The sequence below is a fragment of the Plutella xylostella genome, chromosome 2 (assembly GCF_932276165.1).
Source record: "Plutella xylostella chromosome 2, ilPluXylo3.1, whole genome shotgun sequence".
In the NCBI taxonomy this organism is placed as follows: domain Eukaryota; kingdom Metazoa; phylum Arthropoda; class Insecta; order Lepidoptera; family Plutellidae; genus Plutella; species Plutella xylostella.
Genome location: NC_063982.1, coordinates 3,747,076 through 3,765,471, shown reverse-complemented (window position 1 = coordinate 3,765,471; position 18,396 = coordinate 3,747,076). Strand labels below are relative to the sequence as shown.

General features: G+C 38.3%; 1 protein-coding gene across 1 annotated transcript; it reads right to left on the bottom strand.

The window, feature by feature from the left end:
* Position 1: 1 nt before the first annotated feature.
* On the bottom strand, positions 2-14,941 carry LOC105381320 (angiotensin-converting enzyme). Its single transcript, XM_048625994.1, has 11 exons — positions 14,801-14,941; positions 8,825-9,169; positions 7,598-8,001; positions 7,082-7,273; positions 6,733-6,839; positions 3,321-3,466; positions 2,640-2,748; positions 1,851-2,193; positions 1,347-1,431; positions 778-933; positions 2-223 (listed from the first exon to the last, which is right to left on the bottom strand). The coding sequence occupies exons 2-11, from the start codon at positions 9,154-9,156 to the stop codon at positions 61-63; spliced, it is 2,037 nt and encodes a 678-aa protein (XP_048481951.1). The 5' UTR covers positions 9,157-9,169; positions 14,801-14,941; the 3' UTR covers positions 2-60.
* Between the last annotated feature and the right edge of the window lie 3,455 nt (positions 14,942-18,396).

Here is an 18,396-nt window from a genome sequence, read left to right as displayed (position 1 = left end):
TGAATTGATATTTTGACAGTTCCTTTTTTATAACTGGCAACCCATAGCCTGTTAATCTTTCTACCAGCCAATAGGGATCTGGTATTCTTCGACTAGTCTTTCTAAAAGCCTGGTAAGTGGTTTGTAGTATCTGATGAAGGATTCTGAAGTGATGTCGTCCTGGTTTATGGTCTCCTGGAGAATGTTACGCCAATGCTGAGAGGTTCCCCGTGACATTATGTCTCTGAAAAATAAATAAGTACATAAGTGAAGTAAGTATATCCATCTTTAAGTTATGTATGGGATCAAGATCGACTAAGGGATTCAAACGTGGACCAGATTCATCCAAGACATTAATCATTCATATATACTTATCATAATCATCATCATCATCCTGTAATCACCCACTGCTGCACATAGGCGTCCTCTATCTAGCCACTACTGCCTACTTGTCTAAGGTCAACTGTAGGGCGTCCCACACTGGAGACCCCATTCACGACCAAGCGTCAAGATGCGCCGCAAAGTTTTCAATATAGTGTTGCCAGCGTAGAAACTTTTAAAAATATCAAAATGGAATGAGGCAACAATGTAAACTTGTCGGCAGACTTAACCGTGGGTGGCGTACCCTTAAGTTCTGTTTTTTAATCTCATTTACTAGGTAAATTGACAGATTCTGAACGGTTCATCAACAGTCGATTGTCTCGCTTAAAGACCGATACGTCACTTAATCGTGGGTTTGGTACAATTTCCAGTATCAAACTCTATGTATTACGTTAAAGCCTTCCAAAATTACCTTACCTTAAAACCTTCCCCGCAGCCTTAGACCCGTATATATCACACCGATGCACCGCCATGCTGGGGGGCAGGTCCATCGTGACGTCACGAGTGCCGTACACCGCCGCCCTACACAGAGCCTCGAACAGCTGGTGCTGGAGGAAACTGCTGAGGAAGTACCTGGAGTAGGAAGTCCATCGTCATGATAGCAATGATTATACAGGGTGCTGCAAAAAGGGTATACTAAGCCGAAACCTACATGTGCAGCATGTTATATCTAAGCCCGAAACTGAAATCTGGATTTCACATGTAGGTTTCGGCTTAGTATACCCTTTTTGCAACACCCTGTATTTTAGGATTAAAATATACGAACAAGATGGTGTATGCATACAAAACTATCTATTTTATAAAAAACGTATTCAATAGTTCGACCCATCAGACCACAGAAAGATACATTTACCAAACATGCAACACCAACAGAGATATGTAGGTACTTGACTAAGAACACCAAACTTTGTTAATCATCACGACCCATCACATCCCAACTGCTGAGGCACGGGTCTCCTTGCAATAAATAAGGGTTTTAGGCTTACCTAATATAGGGAGTATTATCAGGTACATGGTACTTGGCAGCTATATCAAACTGACGCTCATCTCTAGGCTCTGGTGGAGTTATACCTGAAGAAAAAATATAGTTACACTTCATCATGATCATAATCAGGCCTTAATCATCCACTGCTGGTAATAGACCTCTCCTTATGTGCTCCACAACCCCCTGCGGTGGCAGCACGGATCTGTTAACGACGTTGATAAACTCGTTTAATGCGCGTTCCACCAATCATAGCGCTGAATTTATGGCAATTCACAACATACGTAGTGACGTTTATCTAAGTCGATAACGAACCCGTGTAGCGACAGCTGTCCACATCTAAACATCCAGTGGTTGCCACTTAATAATTCTTTTACCCCATCGTGCATCGGTTAAAGATCCCATTGAGTATCCTGGCTGGCCCACTGCCACTTTAGCGTTAGGTAAAAAAAGAAAACAATCTAGGTACTTAACTAACATTTGAACAAATACGGACAAACTTTTATACCTTGCAACTCCCGTGCCATATCCCAAAACGCCTTATTATACGCTCTATCATCTATACCACCTTCAAACATCTTCCATCGATACTCATCAATCAGCAAAGCAAAAGGTATTTGCGGTATCTTGTTCAACCCTTGCTTCAACAGCAGTATATCATCTGTAGACAATTGCACGCTTGTCTTGGCGTGGTTTTTGGGGTTTTTGAGGTTATTCTCGGGGTGGTTTGGGGTTGATGGAAGGAGTATAGTGTCGTTGATGAGTCCGAGACGGTATAGGTGTTGTGGGGAAAACACCCCGAGCATTATAGCGTCTCCTATGCTCTCGTGGAAGGCTGAGTTGGCGCCTTGCTGTAAGGAATAGTTGTGTTTATGATTCATAGTGTTATCTACATTTACATACAGGCTGTTAAAAATAGTTTTAGGTAGGTAGTGTTCAGCCTAATAGATAGATATTGCACACAAACAGAAATTACAAATGTTGGCGGCCTTATGGAGATATTGGTGAGAAATTATATAAGAAAGGGTGACTTAGGAGGTCATTCTCAACAACTTTTATTTTACAAATTTGGAAAATTGTGATATGTGCATTATGGCACCTAGTACGATTAAGAAAATTCGTAGTGCACGATTAGCACCATAACTATCTAGCAAAAATTAACTAATTAATTACTTGTAAAAATGTGTACTGAAAATATACCACGAAAATAAAAATAAACGGTTTTTGCTGCAGTTTCAGCGTTCAGCTTTTTTCAGCGTTCGTCAAGGGCCGCCGGTCGCCCTAAAAGTGCCCTTACCCGGAATATTCCCGGTTGATGTTCGTAGGCCATGTAGTACTGGATGTGTCCCATCTCATGGTGTATGACATAGAAGTCATCAGACGAGTTTACTGCGCAGTACAGTAACCTGAAATATGGTCAAGTTAGTTGCTCGCATTGGTAGTAAAATTTCTGGTAATATAAATAAATAATATATAATATGTGGAAACATCTCACACACGGCTATCCGACCCCAAGCTAGGCAGAACCTGTGTTATGGGTGTCGGACAGCTGATATATCTACACAAATACATACTAAATATAAATATCAACACCCAAGACCCGAGTACAAATATCTGTGTTTAAACAAATATCTGCCCCAGCCGGGAATCGAACCCGGGACCTTCGGCATAGCAGTCAGGGTCACTAACCACTACGCCATTCGATCGTCTAGATAATATATAGTTTAATTCACTCGTAAGCAATGAAAAACCAGTGACAATAGCCCCCCAAATTAGTCCTAAACGGAAAAGGCTACTAGCTGAATGACGTCGTCTGCAATATTATAGTACAATTAACAGCCCATCATAATATTACGAACTTGAAACTAATATATTTGTGTAGATTCTATTGTTTAAATGAAATTGGGCAATTTGGTGCCGAAATTTTGAAAGTGAAACTTTTTCATTGCTCGCGTGTGTATTTACTAGCAACACTGACCGGAAGTCGTTTCTCTTGAACATGTAGGCCGCAGTCCCGTGGCATCGGATCATGCTGTTTTGGCGCCAAAATATAGAATTGCGCCAAAACGATTCAGTCATTGGAGGCAGACCCATAGATTGGTAGAAGTCTTCAGCTCGTTTCGCCTAAAATTCCAAATTTAAGAGTTAATATACAACCCGCGCAAAGTTTCTAGACACCTGGCCCAAAAATATACCCCTCCCCCGCTTCCCCGCGCGAGGCCCCGCTCTCGTCCTTTTGTAGCGTTAGCATAAGTTTGTCCCAATTTTATCGAAGAATTATCAGACGATTAACAATAAATATTTTTTAACGCTTACTTTTTTGTTATTACTTTAACAAGTGGGTATCAATCAACTTGAATAGGTACTTATATAAACAAATAATTATACATTTTATTACAATATAACAAAAGTCAGGTAAGTATGTTTTTCGCATGCAGGTTTTTAGATAACCAGAATAATTTCAAATATCGGAGCGCAACATATTATGGCGCCACTACACGTCCGCGGACGCCTCAGTCAATGAGTCCAGGATCGTTTCTTCTCCACTTCTTCTTGATAACTCGACTGCGATGCAAACTCAAGTAGTAGTTAAAAGTACTAAACACATAAATCTGCGACGGCAGCGGTTTCGATGTCCATGTTTGCGAGTAGCGTCTGCCGATATTGAACTCAGACTGACCGATGAACAGACGTGTGGTCGCTTGTAGAGATTTGTCTGCAGATGCATTCGCGTACGTCTGCAGATGCATCCACAGACGTGTAGTGGAGCCATTATGTTTACTGTCTCGCAACAATTTTCTTTATAAAATTATTTCCATTCAAACTGCGCAGTATGGCGAGGTTTATTATTCTTCTATTCGAGCTTAATTATAAAAATATTTACTGATAGCAAAGAGGAAGAAAAGAAATATTTTTGGTAATATCGATATTACTTTTTTTGCACTCAGTACTAAAGACAAATGTCATTTAACCCAGGTGTCTAGTTATCTCGCCCGCCTTGTACAAGTACTGAGTGCAAAAAAAGTAATATCGATATTACCAAAAATATTTCTTTTCTTCCTCTTTGCTATCAGTATTTTTATATTTAAGCTCGGAAAAATAATAAACCTCGCCATACTGCGCAGTTTTAATGAACTAATTTTATAAAGAAAATTGTTGCGAGAACGTAAACATAATATACATGTAGCGCCTCTATATTTGAAATTATTCTGGTTATCAAAAAACCCGCATGCGAAAAACATACTACCTGACTTTTGTTATATTGTAATATAATTACAAAGTACAGAAACTTTGGTTTCGGCTTAGTTTACCCTTTTTGCAACACCCTGTATAAGTCCTGGCTGTCCACGACACAGGCCTAGCCTAGTGTGGTAGCCCTTGTTCACCACCTTTTAATTTTTACCAAACACTGCAACCTATATTTTTTATAACTTTCATAATCTTTAGTTTAAATTTATAAATATTTTTAAATTTTTTCATTTCAAGTATTCTAGCTGTTCCCGCGCGCTTCGCTTCGCCTTAAAAAGTTTTCCCGTGGGAATTCCGGGATAATAAGTAGCCTATGTTCTTTCCCAGGTTCTAGACCGTATGTATACCAAATTTCATTCAAATCCGTTTAGTAGTTTTGGCGTGAAAGAGTAACAGACAGACAGACAGACAGACAGACAGACAGACAGACACAGTTACTTTCGCATTTATAATATTAGTAATATTACTTAAAACAGAAGTGACCCTTTAAGGCGCTACAATGTAACAAAGGGAGCTTTCAGTCCACTGAAAAGATTAATTAGGTAATTCTTACAACCATTCGTTGCGCAGGCGTCTCGTTTGATGAGAGAGCGAGACGGGAGACGCCTGCACGTGTGGTGCGAGAGCGGGACGGCTGTTCCTTCGCTGAATCGCTAGAACTGAAGCACACGTGTGCGGCGGCGGGCTATTGTTCTTAGATCTGTGGATCATACCTACTTGTTAAAGTAGTAACAAAAAAGTATGCGATAAAAAATATTTATTGTTAATCGTCTGATAATTCTTATGCTAACGCTACAAAAGGACGAGAGCGGGGCCTCGCGCGGGGAAGAGGGAGTGGGGTAGATTTTTGGGCCAGGTGTCTAGAAACTTTGCGCGGGTTGTACATAGGGTAACGTAACGTACCTAGGGACACTTTCGACTACCCCAACTTTGAATGAAGATATCGCAGCGTACAACTAAGATATTAATTTGGAATTTACTTTATTCGGTAGGATATATAATCTATTATCACTAGTATTTGTGCTGGAGCTTTGGTGTGGCCAGATTTTTTTAAATTAAGATAAAAGTAAAAGTGCTTGTTTTGACCCAAGGTACGTTACACGTTTGTACCTTGGGACAGTTTTAAGTGTACTTTGGGACAAATTGATCTATTATATTTTTGGTACAAAAAGTCTTGTAATCATAGTTATTTTACAACTACATTGACATCAAATTATCATTAGTTTTTAACGAAATTATAGTTTGCGACTATGTATGAATCTTATGTTACAAATTGGAACATTCACTTTATAGGAATATTTTCTCCTTCTTTTACTTTATCTACTGCTTGTTTCAAACGATCAGACTTACTGCAACTCTCTTCTTTCCAGTTTTACTCTGCCACTAATAAGAACAGAGATTTATGGCGTTATTTAGAAGTTCACAGTCTCCATAGTACAAAACCATAGTATATAGTATCCCAAGGTACAAACATTATCGTGTCCCAAGGTACAAAAAAGAAATATTGAACAAAAATTTCAATATCTTTATTTTTATGTTAGGAATCTTTCAAATAATTGCCGTGACATAAAATTAAATAACTGAAAATATATACGTGACATCCATGTCTCTATTTTGAGCATGCCTCAATGAGATAAAGTAACTCAAAAAACTATACAAAACCAAATTTTGACTCCAAAAAACTTCATATTGTCTTCACCACACACACGATGCCGGTATGATCACGAGACTCACTAGTTTTGCCAAGCGAGTAAAATACTATGCCTCGGGTAGAATTTTAATGTATTTATTAAGCCGGTTTTAAAAAAAAAACAATGTCCCGAAGTACAAGCGTCCCAAGGTACGTTACGTTACCCTACGTATTATAATAATATATGATAATGACATTTACAGGCAGAAGATGATGCGATAATTTCAACGTAGTACACCAGATGAGCTAGCACGGGGCGAAAGACGCGCACGTCAAGATGTTGCAAAAGTTCTGTAGCGCGCTCGCACTCATATCGCGCAGCCTTGAGAGCCATTGCAACGGAGAGCTTTTGTCAAGTCTTGAAGTCCGCGTCTTGCGCCCTGTATTAGGCTAGCTGTTATTCCACTGTTTTAAAGTAAAAGTCAAGTATGGAAGATGCTGCTATACCTACCATATGTTTCAGGCTCCAGTTCTTCTGCCTTATATTCTTGTTCACGTCGATATTCTGGCGAATTATCAAATCCGACAAAGATTCCCAGTTTTGAGACCAAAGATCCCCTGCAACGATGGTGAAATTATAAAGTGGTTGTATTATATTTATTTCATAATAATACGTATTAGGTCGATTGTCATGTACCAATCGTGGTTCTCCCAAGTAGTTTTGGGTTTCTGTCAGTTTTTCACACAACTTATAAACACACACAACACAACACATGACTTTTGGTCATGGCGCAATGGTAAATAAGCAAAACAATCGAAGCTGAAGGTTTTAGCTATAAGATCATATTAGTTTTACTTACCAAGATAGTGTGCAGGAATAGGTCCTGTTTCAGGGATCGCTCTAGCATAATATTTATGCCTCAAGAAAAATCTGATGACGCCATGCAAGAGTTTGTATAATGGCCGAATACTTTCGTATAGCTCCCGACATTTCTGCCTGAGGTTTGGTATCTCGAGTTCTTCACGCCATGCAGCCCCTATGTCGGTATAACCTGAAACATACAATCCCACCTCAAACATAACTTTTGTAGAATGTAGCCAAGATAAATAAAAGCATGGCGGTGTTGAAAAGTTATCATCTGATCTTATGTAGAACAGAAGGCCCAGCATGGGGCGCAAGACGCATCACGCTTACTCACACCGCGCGGTTTTGAGAGCGAGCCCAATGGAAAACATTTGTCACGTCTTGACTTGCGCGTCTTGCGCCCCGTGCTACGCTAGCAGAGCTCTCAAACTCTGCACACTCAGCACTCAGCATTTAGCATACTGTCTTATCTAAGTTGCCAAAGCTGAAAGCCTCGTTGCTATTTACTTACCATTTCGTGCCGCCGCAACATTTTCAATATTCACCAGCTTTATATACGTCTCCTTCACATTCCGTCCTACTTTCTCCCTCCACTCCAACCACAGCCATCTCAAAACCGCCTCATTATTACCATAACGCATCAACTTCTGAAAATCCTCCTCTCCATTCAGGCAAAAACCATCCGTTTGCGTCAGGACGTTAGACGAAAGTAATCTGACCACTTTTGGTACCGAGTCTTTCTCGCCAAGATCTGGTTTGAAGTCGTTGTACTGTATCACTGAAGCTATGAAATTTAAAATGGCGGATTGGGCAGCGCGAGGGTTGTCGGCTGTGAGGTTATTGTGATGCGATGGAATGCAGACTTGCACGTTGGAGTATGTGGACTGCAACTGGTCGTATAGTTCAGTTTTCTGGCTGTAATCAGATAGGAAAGTAAACGAGATAATATGTTCCTTAAAAGACCCAATGGCTGAAACAATTGGATGAAATATAATGTAAAGAATCAAGGAAATCTCTCTTACGCTGGGATAATATAGCTATCCCTGAATAGGAACTCTGAAGGAACCAACGACTACGTTTTCCCATGGTACTATTTTCATCCTGTTTCATCCAACCCCAAAAGACTAGATCAGTATCATCATCATCATCAGTTGATTAGTAGTATGTTGTTGCTGTCCTATGGTACCCCGGTGGTACAGAGGGCCTTTACAAGCGTGCGCCACGCCGTTCTGTCCTCAGCAACCGCTCTGGCTTCCGTCCAGCTCAGGCCTTGCGCTCGCAGCTCGCCGTCCACTGTGCGCCGCCATGTGTGCACGGGGCGACCGCGTCTGCGGTGGCCGCCAGGCGGTTTCCATTCGAAGGCAATGCTCGCTTTGCTCTCGGCTCCTTTTCTGATTGTGTGGCCAATCCATCTCCATTTTCGCAATGCGATTTCTTGTTCGATGGAGGTCTGCTTACACACGTTCCACAGGTCAACGTTCCGGATTGTGTTCGGCCAGAAGATGCGGAGGATCGACCTCAGGGATTTGTTGACGAACACTTGTAGTTTGTTCATCAATCCCTTAGTCACTCTCCACGTTTCACAACCGAACAGCAGAACCGATTTGACGACGGAGTTGAAAAGGGAGATTTTCACGCGACGCCTGAGCACGTTGGAGTCCCACACTGGTCTTAGTTGTGCGAAGGCAATAGATTAGATAGATTAGTAGTATAATAAGATAAAATCACATTTAACTACCTTGCATCCTCCAAAGTATACACAGGTCCTCGACACAACAAATACGCCTGTCGTTCTTGAGAGCTGTTCAACAAATGAGCCGTTTGCATCGCTGCCAGCGCGTCGCACGTCTGGTGTTGCCATGCTATCACTTCCGCCTGGTATTTATTATTCACTGTTGCCATCTCCTCATTGCTCGGCTTGATAGACGAGCTCCATGATATGCTTGTGGCGACTTGGTTGTGCTTGATGAATTGCGTGTTGATTTTTTCGAAGTAATCGTTGATTTTGTTCTTGTGGCAGAGGGTTAGTGTGGTGAGGAGTAAGAGGAAAGTTGGAGTTAAAGCCCTCATGAGGACGCTTTTTCTGTAAGAGAAATAATTTTATCATTTGAACTCACGTGATAGGTTGAGAGCCGTATCGCCGTTTTTGAGTCATCACAATACACTGGGTACCTACCATGCACCTACACATCTAAGTATAATCATGATATAGAGGTGTCTTCACTATGCAGCAGCAGCTATTTCAGCAGCAATAAAAGCAATAATATACTAGAGACAACAAGAAATACATTTCGTAGCGACTATAACTCATGTCATGATTTGACACCAAACGTTGGAGTTAAGCAACTATTATGGGGAATTGAAGAAAAACTCAAGAACTTTACTAAAGAAGATTTCTGCGTGATCTTAATAGGAGAGAATGACTTTAAAACTACTAATAACTACTTTGATATAGTCCTTTTCATAAGGAAAACGCTACAACCACTACACCATACAAATATTGTAATATGCCTACCTACATTCAAATGCCATGATCACACCTCAATGTTCAACTGGAGAGTAGAAACTTTTAATAATTTGATTTATCTGGATGCTCTGACACATGAGCACATCTTTGTACTTGATTCGAATGCAAATCTGTCTTATGAATACGATATGTTTTCAAGGGGACAAGGGCAACTAAATGACAAAGGAATGCAACAAATATTTTATGACATACAGAAATTAATTAATTTTATTAATGACGAATATAGAAAATGTAATGTAAATGTAATGTCAGTGAAAGTAATAATAATTTTCGTAACTAACCACATTCATATTCTTCACCAAAACATTGCAGGCCTTTTAAGTAAATCTGATGTATTGACTGTTCACTTAGAAGAATTACAATCGCAACAAACATCTGTCGATATAATATGTGTCACTGAACATTTTATAATTAATGGCCACGAGGATCTATTATCAATCCCTAATTACCATTTAGCAGCACACTTTTCTAGAGGAACTCAAAAAAGGGGAGGTGCATGTATATTGGTTCGTAGTGGACATAAATATAGGGAAATGTTAAATATATCGAAACTTTCTATTGTTGGTATAATTGAATGCTGTGCCGTAGAATTGACAGATTTAAATACTATTGTGATCTGTGTTTATAGAGTTCCCAAAAACAAAGACGTAGCAAAACATTTTGTAACATTTTTTGAAATATTAGAAGAAATTTTGAAAATCTGTACTAAATATAAAAAAAACATTATACTTGGGGGAGACTTTAACATCGATACTCTAAAATGTAACAGCTTAACAAATCAATTTCGGAATCTTTTATACAGTTTCAATCTTACCCTAGAAATAAAGGAAGCGACACGACTAAAAAGTAAAACCTGCCTTGACAACTTTGCTCATAACGTAGGAAATAAATGTAGTGGTAAAGTTATTGACTACTGTCTGTCTGACCATACGGCTCAACTTCTCAAGGTGCCCGTAAAAAAGATCAGCAAAATAAGCTCATGGACTGTAAAAAAAAGGGACTACTCTATCGAGAACCTACAAAAATTTAGAGAACATATAAACAGTCTATCGTTTTCCGATGTTTATGAAACGAATAATGCCAACACTGCTTATAATAGATTTATGGATACATTTATGTTAATTTATGAACTTTGTTTTCCAATAGTTACAGTTAAAATTACAACTAAGAAAAGGCCGAAATGGGTTTCTAAAGGAATAAAAATATGTGCACGAAAACAAAGAGATCTGCTTTGGAATTATAGAAGAAATTCGACGCCTCTTAATAAAACGCTACTGAAAACCTACTCACAGCGACTTAAAAAAATAATATCTTTGACGCAGAAAGCAAAAAATAATAATTATATTAATACGGCAGACAATAAAACAAAAGCGAGTTGGAACATAATAAACGAGGCAAAATCTAGATTTCCAAACGAGACCATCACAAAAATTACGACAGATAATGTTACTCTTACCGATCCCACAAAAATTGCTGATGCTTTTAACGATTTTTTTGTGGATCAAATAGAAAAAAATCTACCAAACAGTTCTAGTAATATTCAATTAAAATATAATAATTCTAATAATTCTCAATCTATGTTCATGACACCTACGACACCGGATGACATACAAAAAGCCATTAGGTCTTTAAAAAATAAAAATAGCGTGGGGTATGATGGCGTTCACACAAAAGTTGTTAAACATGTATCTGATATAATAATGGAGCATTTAAGCTATATCATGAACTTATGCATTGTGGACGGTATTTACCCGGAAAGCCTTAAGCCTGTTATCATTAAACCTCTATTTAAAAAAGAAGATAAGTGTAACATGAAATACTATCGACCAATAGCTCTTATATCAATATTTTCTAAGGTATTTGAAAAAATTATTTACAATGCGCTTCTTTCATACCTCAATAAGTATAATATTTTAGTTGAGGAACAGAAAGGATTCCGAAAAGGCAAATCTATTAATCTGGCCATGTATGATTTACTAAATGGCATATTTACAAGCGTTGATAAAGGTAAACCTATATGCTCTATCTTTATGGATATGACTAAGGCCTTCGACTTTGTTAATCATAAAATATTATTAGACAAACTAAACTATTATGGCATAAGAGGAAACATACTCAAATTAATTAATTCTTACCTAAGTAACAGGCGACAGAATACAGAAATAGTAAGGATTTGCCCAAAGACCAAAGAAGAGACTAAGGTCTTATCGAGTAGTAGGTTTGTTACTAGTGGAGTCCCTCAAGGTAGTGTACTGGGCCCACTACTATTTCTCATTTACATTAATGACCTGCCAATGAGCATTCACTATCCGATGGTGTTGTTTGCAGATGACAGCACGGTATCAATTAAATGTAATGATCTTGACCTTGACATATATGAACTTAACATTAATAATACTCTCAAAGACATAATTAATTGGCTAAATAGTAATAAACTTATTGTTAATATTGACAAAACTAAGTATATGACATTCTATCAGAGAATTAACAAAACTGACAAATTAAATATTAATTATGATGGAACGGAAATAGAAAATGTATCCGTAACAAAGTTTCTAGGATTAAATATAGATAATAAGCTGACATGGAAATTTCAAGCGGAAAATGTTTGTAAGAAGCTAAGTAAATCATCGTATCTTTTATACAAATTATCAAAAATTGTAAGCCGTAACACAGTTCTGTCAGCATACCATGGTTACGTAGTGTCAACGTTACGCTATGGCGTAATTTTCTGGGGAAATTGTACCGAGAGAGAAACTGTATTTAAGGCCCAAAAAAGGTGTGTACGAGCTATTTGCAGATTAAAACCAGATGAGAGTTGTAAGCCACACTTTAAGTCTCTCAAAATACTTACTTTCCCATGTTTATACATATATGAAGTTGCGGTGTTTGTAAAAATCAACCCAAATCTGTTTGTCAAAGTCTCCCAGACACGTCACAGATCAATTAGGTCACAATATATGAATTACGTCAGTTATCCGTCGTCAAAAACTGCGTTGATGCGGAAAAATATATTATGAAAGGGACCAAAAATTTTTAATAAAATTCCGAATTATCTCCACAGTTTAAATTATAATTTGTTTAAAAAGAAATTGTATGAACTACTAGTAGGAAAATGCTATTATACAATAAACGAATATTTGACTGATGAAACACTATAACATTATATAATTAGTAATTTTATTCAATATTGACATTTATTAATTGAGACATTATTGTATTAACAAAATTCATTAAGTAATATACCTAATATTTTTTTTGTACCTAACATTTAAATTATGAAGAAAGCATGTGTGCATGATTTGCATGATGATTTGTACATCTGTGACCAGATAGAACATAGAGATCTCAACATTGTACTTAACACCTATTATTCATACATTACCTATGTTCACAAATAAAGAATTGATTTTGATTTTGATTTTGATTTTATGTTTTATATTTGTAATTGTACTTAATTTCCTTATTTCTAAAGAAATCATTATGTATAGACCATGGCAGGATTTGAACCCACTGCCTCACGAAAGAGAACCGAGACTTTATTTATTTATTTATTTATCAAATATGGAACACCAGCAGTTTACACAACACACACTGATTACTTATTCCTCATTACAAATGAGACTTTATCCGCAACACCACCACGACTTCGCACTTCGGCTATACGATAGTACCTACAATAAACGACTCTATTACACTTAGGTATAACTGGAAGTCTAAAAATGTTGTCAAGATATTATTATCATCCCACGTGGATTTTCAACGTGTTCAGTCACATTATTATGATTCTATCAACCGGAGCTGGATTCCGAGACCCGAAGATAGAATTTCATTTGGACATTCTAGGCTGAGGTATTATAGTATCATAACATCCATGTATATATCGCCAACGGAAAAAGAGGGGTGTTATAAGTTTGACTTGTCTGTGTACGTGTGTTGGCGATTTTCGTTTTGTGCTTTAGGGTGATAGATAATGTTACTCCGAGTGTTCTTAGCTATATTTTATTTAAATCGGCTTAGCCGTTCGAAAGTTATGCGATAGTGTTGAATGTTGTTTTTTTTTAACGTTGGTTAGCTTATTCAATAATCTCATATACAGGACGTAGCAGAAGTTGCATAGTAAGCAAAATATATTACTCTGATTGTCATCCTGAACAACTTTCGTTTATGAAACACCCTGCTAGCCTAGCATGGCGCGCAAGACGCGCACGTCAAGCCATGACAAAAGTTTTCTGTTGCGCTAGCTCTCGAGGCTGTGCGATATGAGATGTGAGTGAACGAGACGCATAACTTTTATCACGTACCAACCTATTGACTTGCGCGTCTTGCGACCCGTGCTAGGCCTTCTATAAATTATATTGTGATATCCTTATCTACGCAAAATCTGACCAGCACTTGAAAGATAACACTCAACGAAAACTGACAGGTAAATTACGCTTTCATTCTGACCACAAATTGGAGGGTTTATAATCTAATCTCTCACTAATGGAATAAGCTTACTACACCTACACATGGCGCTACTAAACATTAGCAGTGCTACCACAAAAAACTTTAAACACTGTTTAACTAGTGTTTAAAGCGAAATTTGACAGATTTTGAAGGCGTTTGACAGCGCTAAACATTTGTTAAATACTGTCTAAGTTTTTGTGGTGAGGCCCTAGTTATATGAATATTTTCTAAATATACGAACAAAATGGTATGTCACTTACAAAAACAAAACAAAAAACTGCCCACATTTTGTTTACTGTTAAACCGTAAGTAAGCCGTAAGTTTAGGGTGCACAAAAGGGGCCTCCCCTAGTGACGTGTCAATGTACCTACTACAGTGTACTTCGTACAGGTGCAGAACTTCGGAGCACCCTGAGCCGTCAGCGACTGACGCTATTCTGAATGTCCAATTATTTTCGGGTTAGAAATAAACCCTAGAGGAAATCTAGTGTTTGGCACCGACACGGTAAGTTCTTTTTTCTGTTTATTGTATTAAAAGAGATTCGTATATTTAAGTACCTACCTAAATTCAGCACCAATCAAGGGTTGGCTGGAAGAAATTGCTTTTTGGCAATAAAACCAAATTGGTAAACTTAAAATTTCTAACTTTTTGCAACTATGTTAAGTATACAACAAAGTTTAAATAAAACAAATAAGAAGAAGAAGAAAACCAAAAGTCGACACCGACTACAACACCTACCTTTAAAACTCAATCTGGAAACTGCACACCACATTTACATAACAACTACTATCTAATGTATATTTATAACCCAATTCTCAAACACTCGTTTTACTGAAAAATATACACAGAAATGCTGAAAATGCGAGTGACTTCGCCGGTGTCGCAGAGTACGACTGAAAATTGGCATTCTATCTAGAGTCGAGGGGTACAGTACAACCGGTGAAGGTTTTTATTTATCTACGTAAAGTGCAGGCTTCACCGCCAGCTAGCGAGCTAGTGGGTAGGCTACGTTTTACCTCTTTACATTGGTTCACAGCGTGAGAATTAGGTGCAGGAATCAAAAATGGTTGAGTTTCGGATTTGGATTACAGGGTTTAATCGACTGCAAATAACTATGTAAACTCTAACAGCAATTTCAATGAATACATCGACTTAGCACCTTATATAACCATAATCATAATCACCATCAGCATATAGCAATCCACTGCTGGACGTAAGCTTCTTCCAAAGCACGCCACTGGATGCGATTTTTAGCTTTCCGCATCCAACCATAACCCTTTTCTTTCTCATTGACCTTTCGCAAGTCGTCAACTCATCTAGTCTTACACTACGTTTGTTATAGTTGCGGTCTCCACTTTAGGAACCGCCAAAAGAATAAGGTTATATTACTCCAGTATAGCCAGGTATAGCTACCACTACACCCCAACCCTCAGAGGAAGATAAGCCCGGCTAAGCGTGCCCAGGGGGGAAACATTCAATACGGCGTCCATCTTAATTCACAGAACAAATAAATAAATATATAAACGTAATCCCAACTGTCCGTGGCTTATTGCCTGCCGCGAGATCTATTGCCTTGGAGCTAGTGTTTTGACGCGGGTTCTTCTTTTTATATCACTGAATTAACTGAATTTTGCACCATGTACTTACCTTGTTATTTAAACAGGGTATTGCAAAAAAGCTCTGAATTTAAGCGAAAGGGGTATAAAGGAAATAACTTTTTATACAGGGTGTTGCAAAAAGGGTATATAAGCCGAAACCAGCATGTGCAGCATGTTGTATTGTATCATAGAAACTTAGTTGTCACGTGACTTTTTACTACGGAGTTTTTTTTTTGCGAATTTTGAAATTCCTATTTCAGTTTCGTGCTTAGATATACAATGCTGCATATGCTGGTTTCGGCTAGTATACCCTTTTTGCAACACCCTGTATTAAGACATGTAACTCCCCTTATTAAAGAGTCACGTCCAGCGTCGTAGGTAGCCCAAATCATGCCACTGGATGCGATCTATAGCTTTCCGCTTCCAATCATTAGCAGCCACCATCGAGTCCGCGTTGTTCTATGGCAGCCACCTTTCGCAGATCGTCACCCCCACTTGCCAGAGGGCGTCCTACACTAGCTATAGCTACTGAATACATAATATTATAGTAGTTAATTATATATTATTAGTAGACTTATGTTCTCTACACCCTCGATCTCTACACCTTTCCTGAAGTCCAAACTAACTTTGCAATACCTAGTTACTTACTAAGAAACAAGTGATAAAACAAAAAAGTTTAGTACCTATGCCAAAAAAAAATTTTGAAGGTAGGTAGGTACATACGTTGTGACGGAACCTGCTACACATCAGAATCTAGATTCTAGATATCGTAAATGTTGAACCATGACACAGGTTCGTCTAATCATCGAATTTGCAGCCACAAATTGTAAGAAAACTTCACTAGATAATGTTATATAACTAGTTACTTAGGTATTTAATTACTTAAGTTATTTTATATACTTTAAAAGCGGGTGACTCCCAAGTGAGTTACCTCTGGTACCTCTTCGCCTATTCAGGCATGAGCATCATTATATTTATTGTAAGTAGGTATGTATCTATGTATAAAGTATTTGTTATTTCTGTAACTTCGTCTGATCTTCAATGTTTTACCCGTTGCAAAGCTAGCATTGTCGGACTCTACCATCCTCAGACAGCTTCGATTTCTAATCTCAAAGAACGGGCCCTAACATGCTGTCAAACAAAACGTCATGTCACTTTGACGTTTTGACTTTGACGAGTGTTGCCACCTTGGCCTTTTGTGGGCTTGTGGCTAGATTTAGCCATTTTTACTGTATGTGATGTTTGAAAGTTTTGACCTATAATTTTCACAATCCTTTCTTCAAAATACATAAAAAATTTAAATAATTATTTAAAATACTTACATAAGTACAAAATTTAAATCATCCCACGGTCAAACCATATTAACATTTGGTTTTGCGGGATGTAGGTATGTACTTATCATAAGTTATTTTTTTTTATAAAGATTTATTCTATTCTATTCTATTACATTTTTTTAAATACTTTAACCGGCTTCATTTTCAATTCAATTCAATTTTGGTTGAATGGCTCTTTGCCGTGTGTGACTAACACGGCTAACTGGGCCAGAGTCACGTGACCAATGCTCACAGTATTGGAAAGCAGTCGTTACGGTTATTTAAGACTATTTACACAGTTAAAACCTGAAACAACCAGACAAACACAATATATACAAACAATAAGTGGACATCACAAGTAATGGTTAGATTTGTTAGTATATATGTACAAACACATTTACAGTTTAATATTGTTAGTCTTAAGGAATTTGTACAGTATATTAACAAGGGGAGTATGTACAAGGGTAAGAAGATAGTTAGTATTTACAGGTTTGGGAATGGTGGGGGGGAGGATGTCATATAGGGATGTTTGAAGGTTGGGACATTCGAAAAAGAGATGATCAACAGATCCTTCACTGGCACCGCAGTCGCAGACAGAGCTATCACGGACCCGAATCCTAGCCAAGTGCACCGGGGTGCACGCGTGGCCCAGACGCAGTCTACAAAGAGTGGAAGTTGCTGGTTTATCTAAGTGTTTTGCTTTAAAAAACCATGGCTTTTTTGGGATATGAGGTTGGATATGGGAGTAAAATTTACCTTTAAAATTCCTAGAAGTGTCCCAGGACACTTTCCAGGATCTATCTAGCCTCGGTCCTGCGAGCGAGGCAAGGTCATGGGCAAAATTTTGGTAATGAGTGTCCAGGCCCAAGCTAACGGCATCCTTAGCAAAGGAATCTGCACACTCATTACCAATAATACCACTGTGCCCAGGTATCCAAGCGATAGCTACTTCTATACCCTTAGTCATGCAACGGAATAGGGTTTCTCTAATTTTTAAAATGATAGGGAATTTGGATTTGGATTTAAAGGGAAAGGAAATAATTGCTTGTAATGAACTGGCCGAATCAGAAAGGATAATAGTTTTGTTAAGTTTGTGTGACTCAGCGTACAGAAGCGCCTCGAGAATAGCTGTTGCCTCGCCCGTGAAGACCGAGGACTCAGGGGGACGCTTAAAACTGAGTGCAACTTTGTACTTGGGCAGCCATACGGCCAAACCCACGTTGCTGTTTTCGGAGAGTTTGGATGCGTCAGTGAATATGGGGAGCCAGCCTGGCCACTCTGAATTGAGTTTCGCACTTAGAGCTTTTTCAGCGGCAGGAGAGTCTTTACTGATACCTAAATCCATTACTACATTGGGCTGAAAAACTAAGGCGTCGTAAGGAACATCAAACAGAGGGTAAATACTAAATTTGGATGTAGGGTG

What these genes read in the sequence shown, in the direction of transcription:
- LOC105381320 (XM_048625994.1), bottom strand. Translation starts at nt 9,156, where the DNA reads ATGAGGGCTTTAACTCCAACTTTCCTCTTACTCCTCACCACACTAACC. An exon ending in TATACTTTGGAGGATGCAAG is followed by an intron (nt 8,002 to 8,824) that starts GTAGTTAAATGT and finishes ATCTGATTACAG; the next exon opens with CCAGAAAACTGAACTATACG. An exon ending in ATCAACCGGGAATATTCCGG is followed by an intron (nt 2,194 to 2,639) that starts GTAAGGGCACTT and finishes TATTCCTTACAG; the next exon opens with CAAGGCGCCAACTCAGCCTT.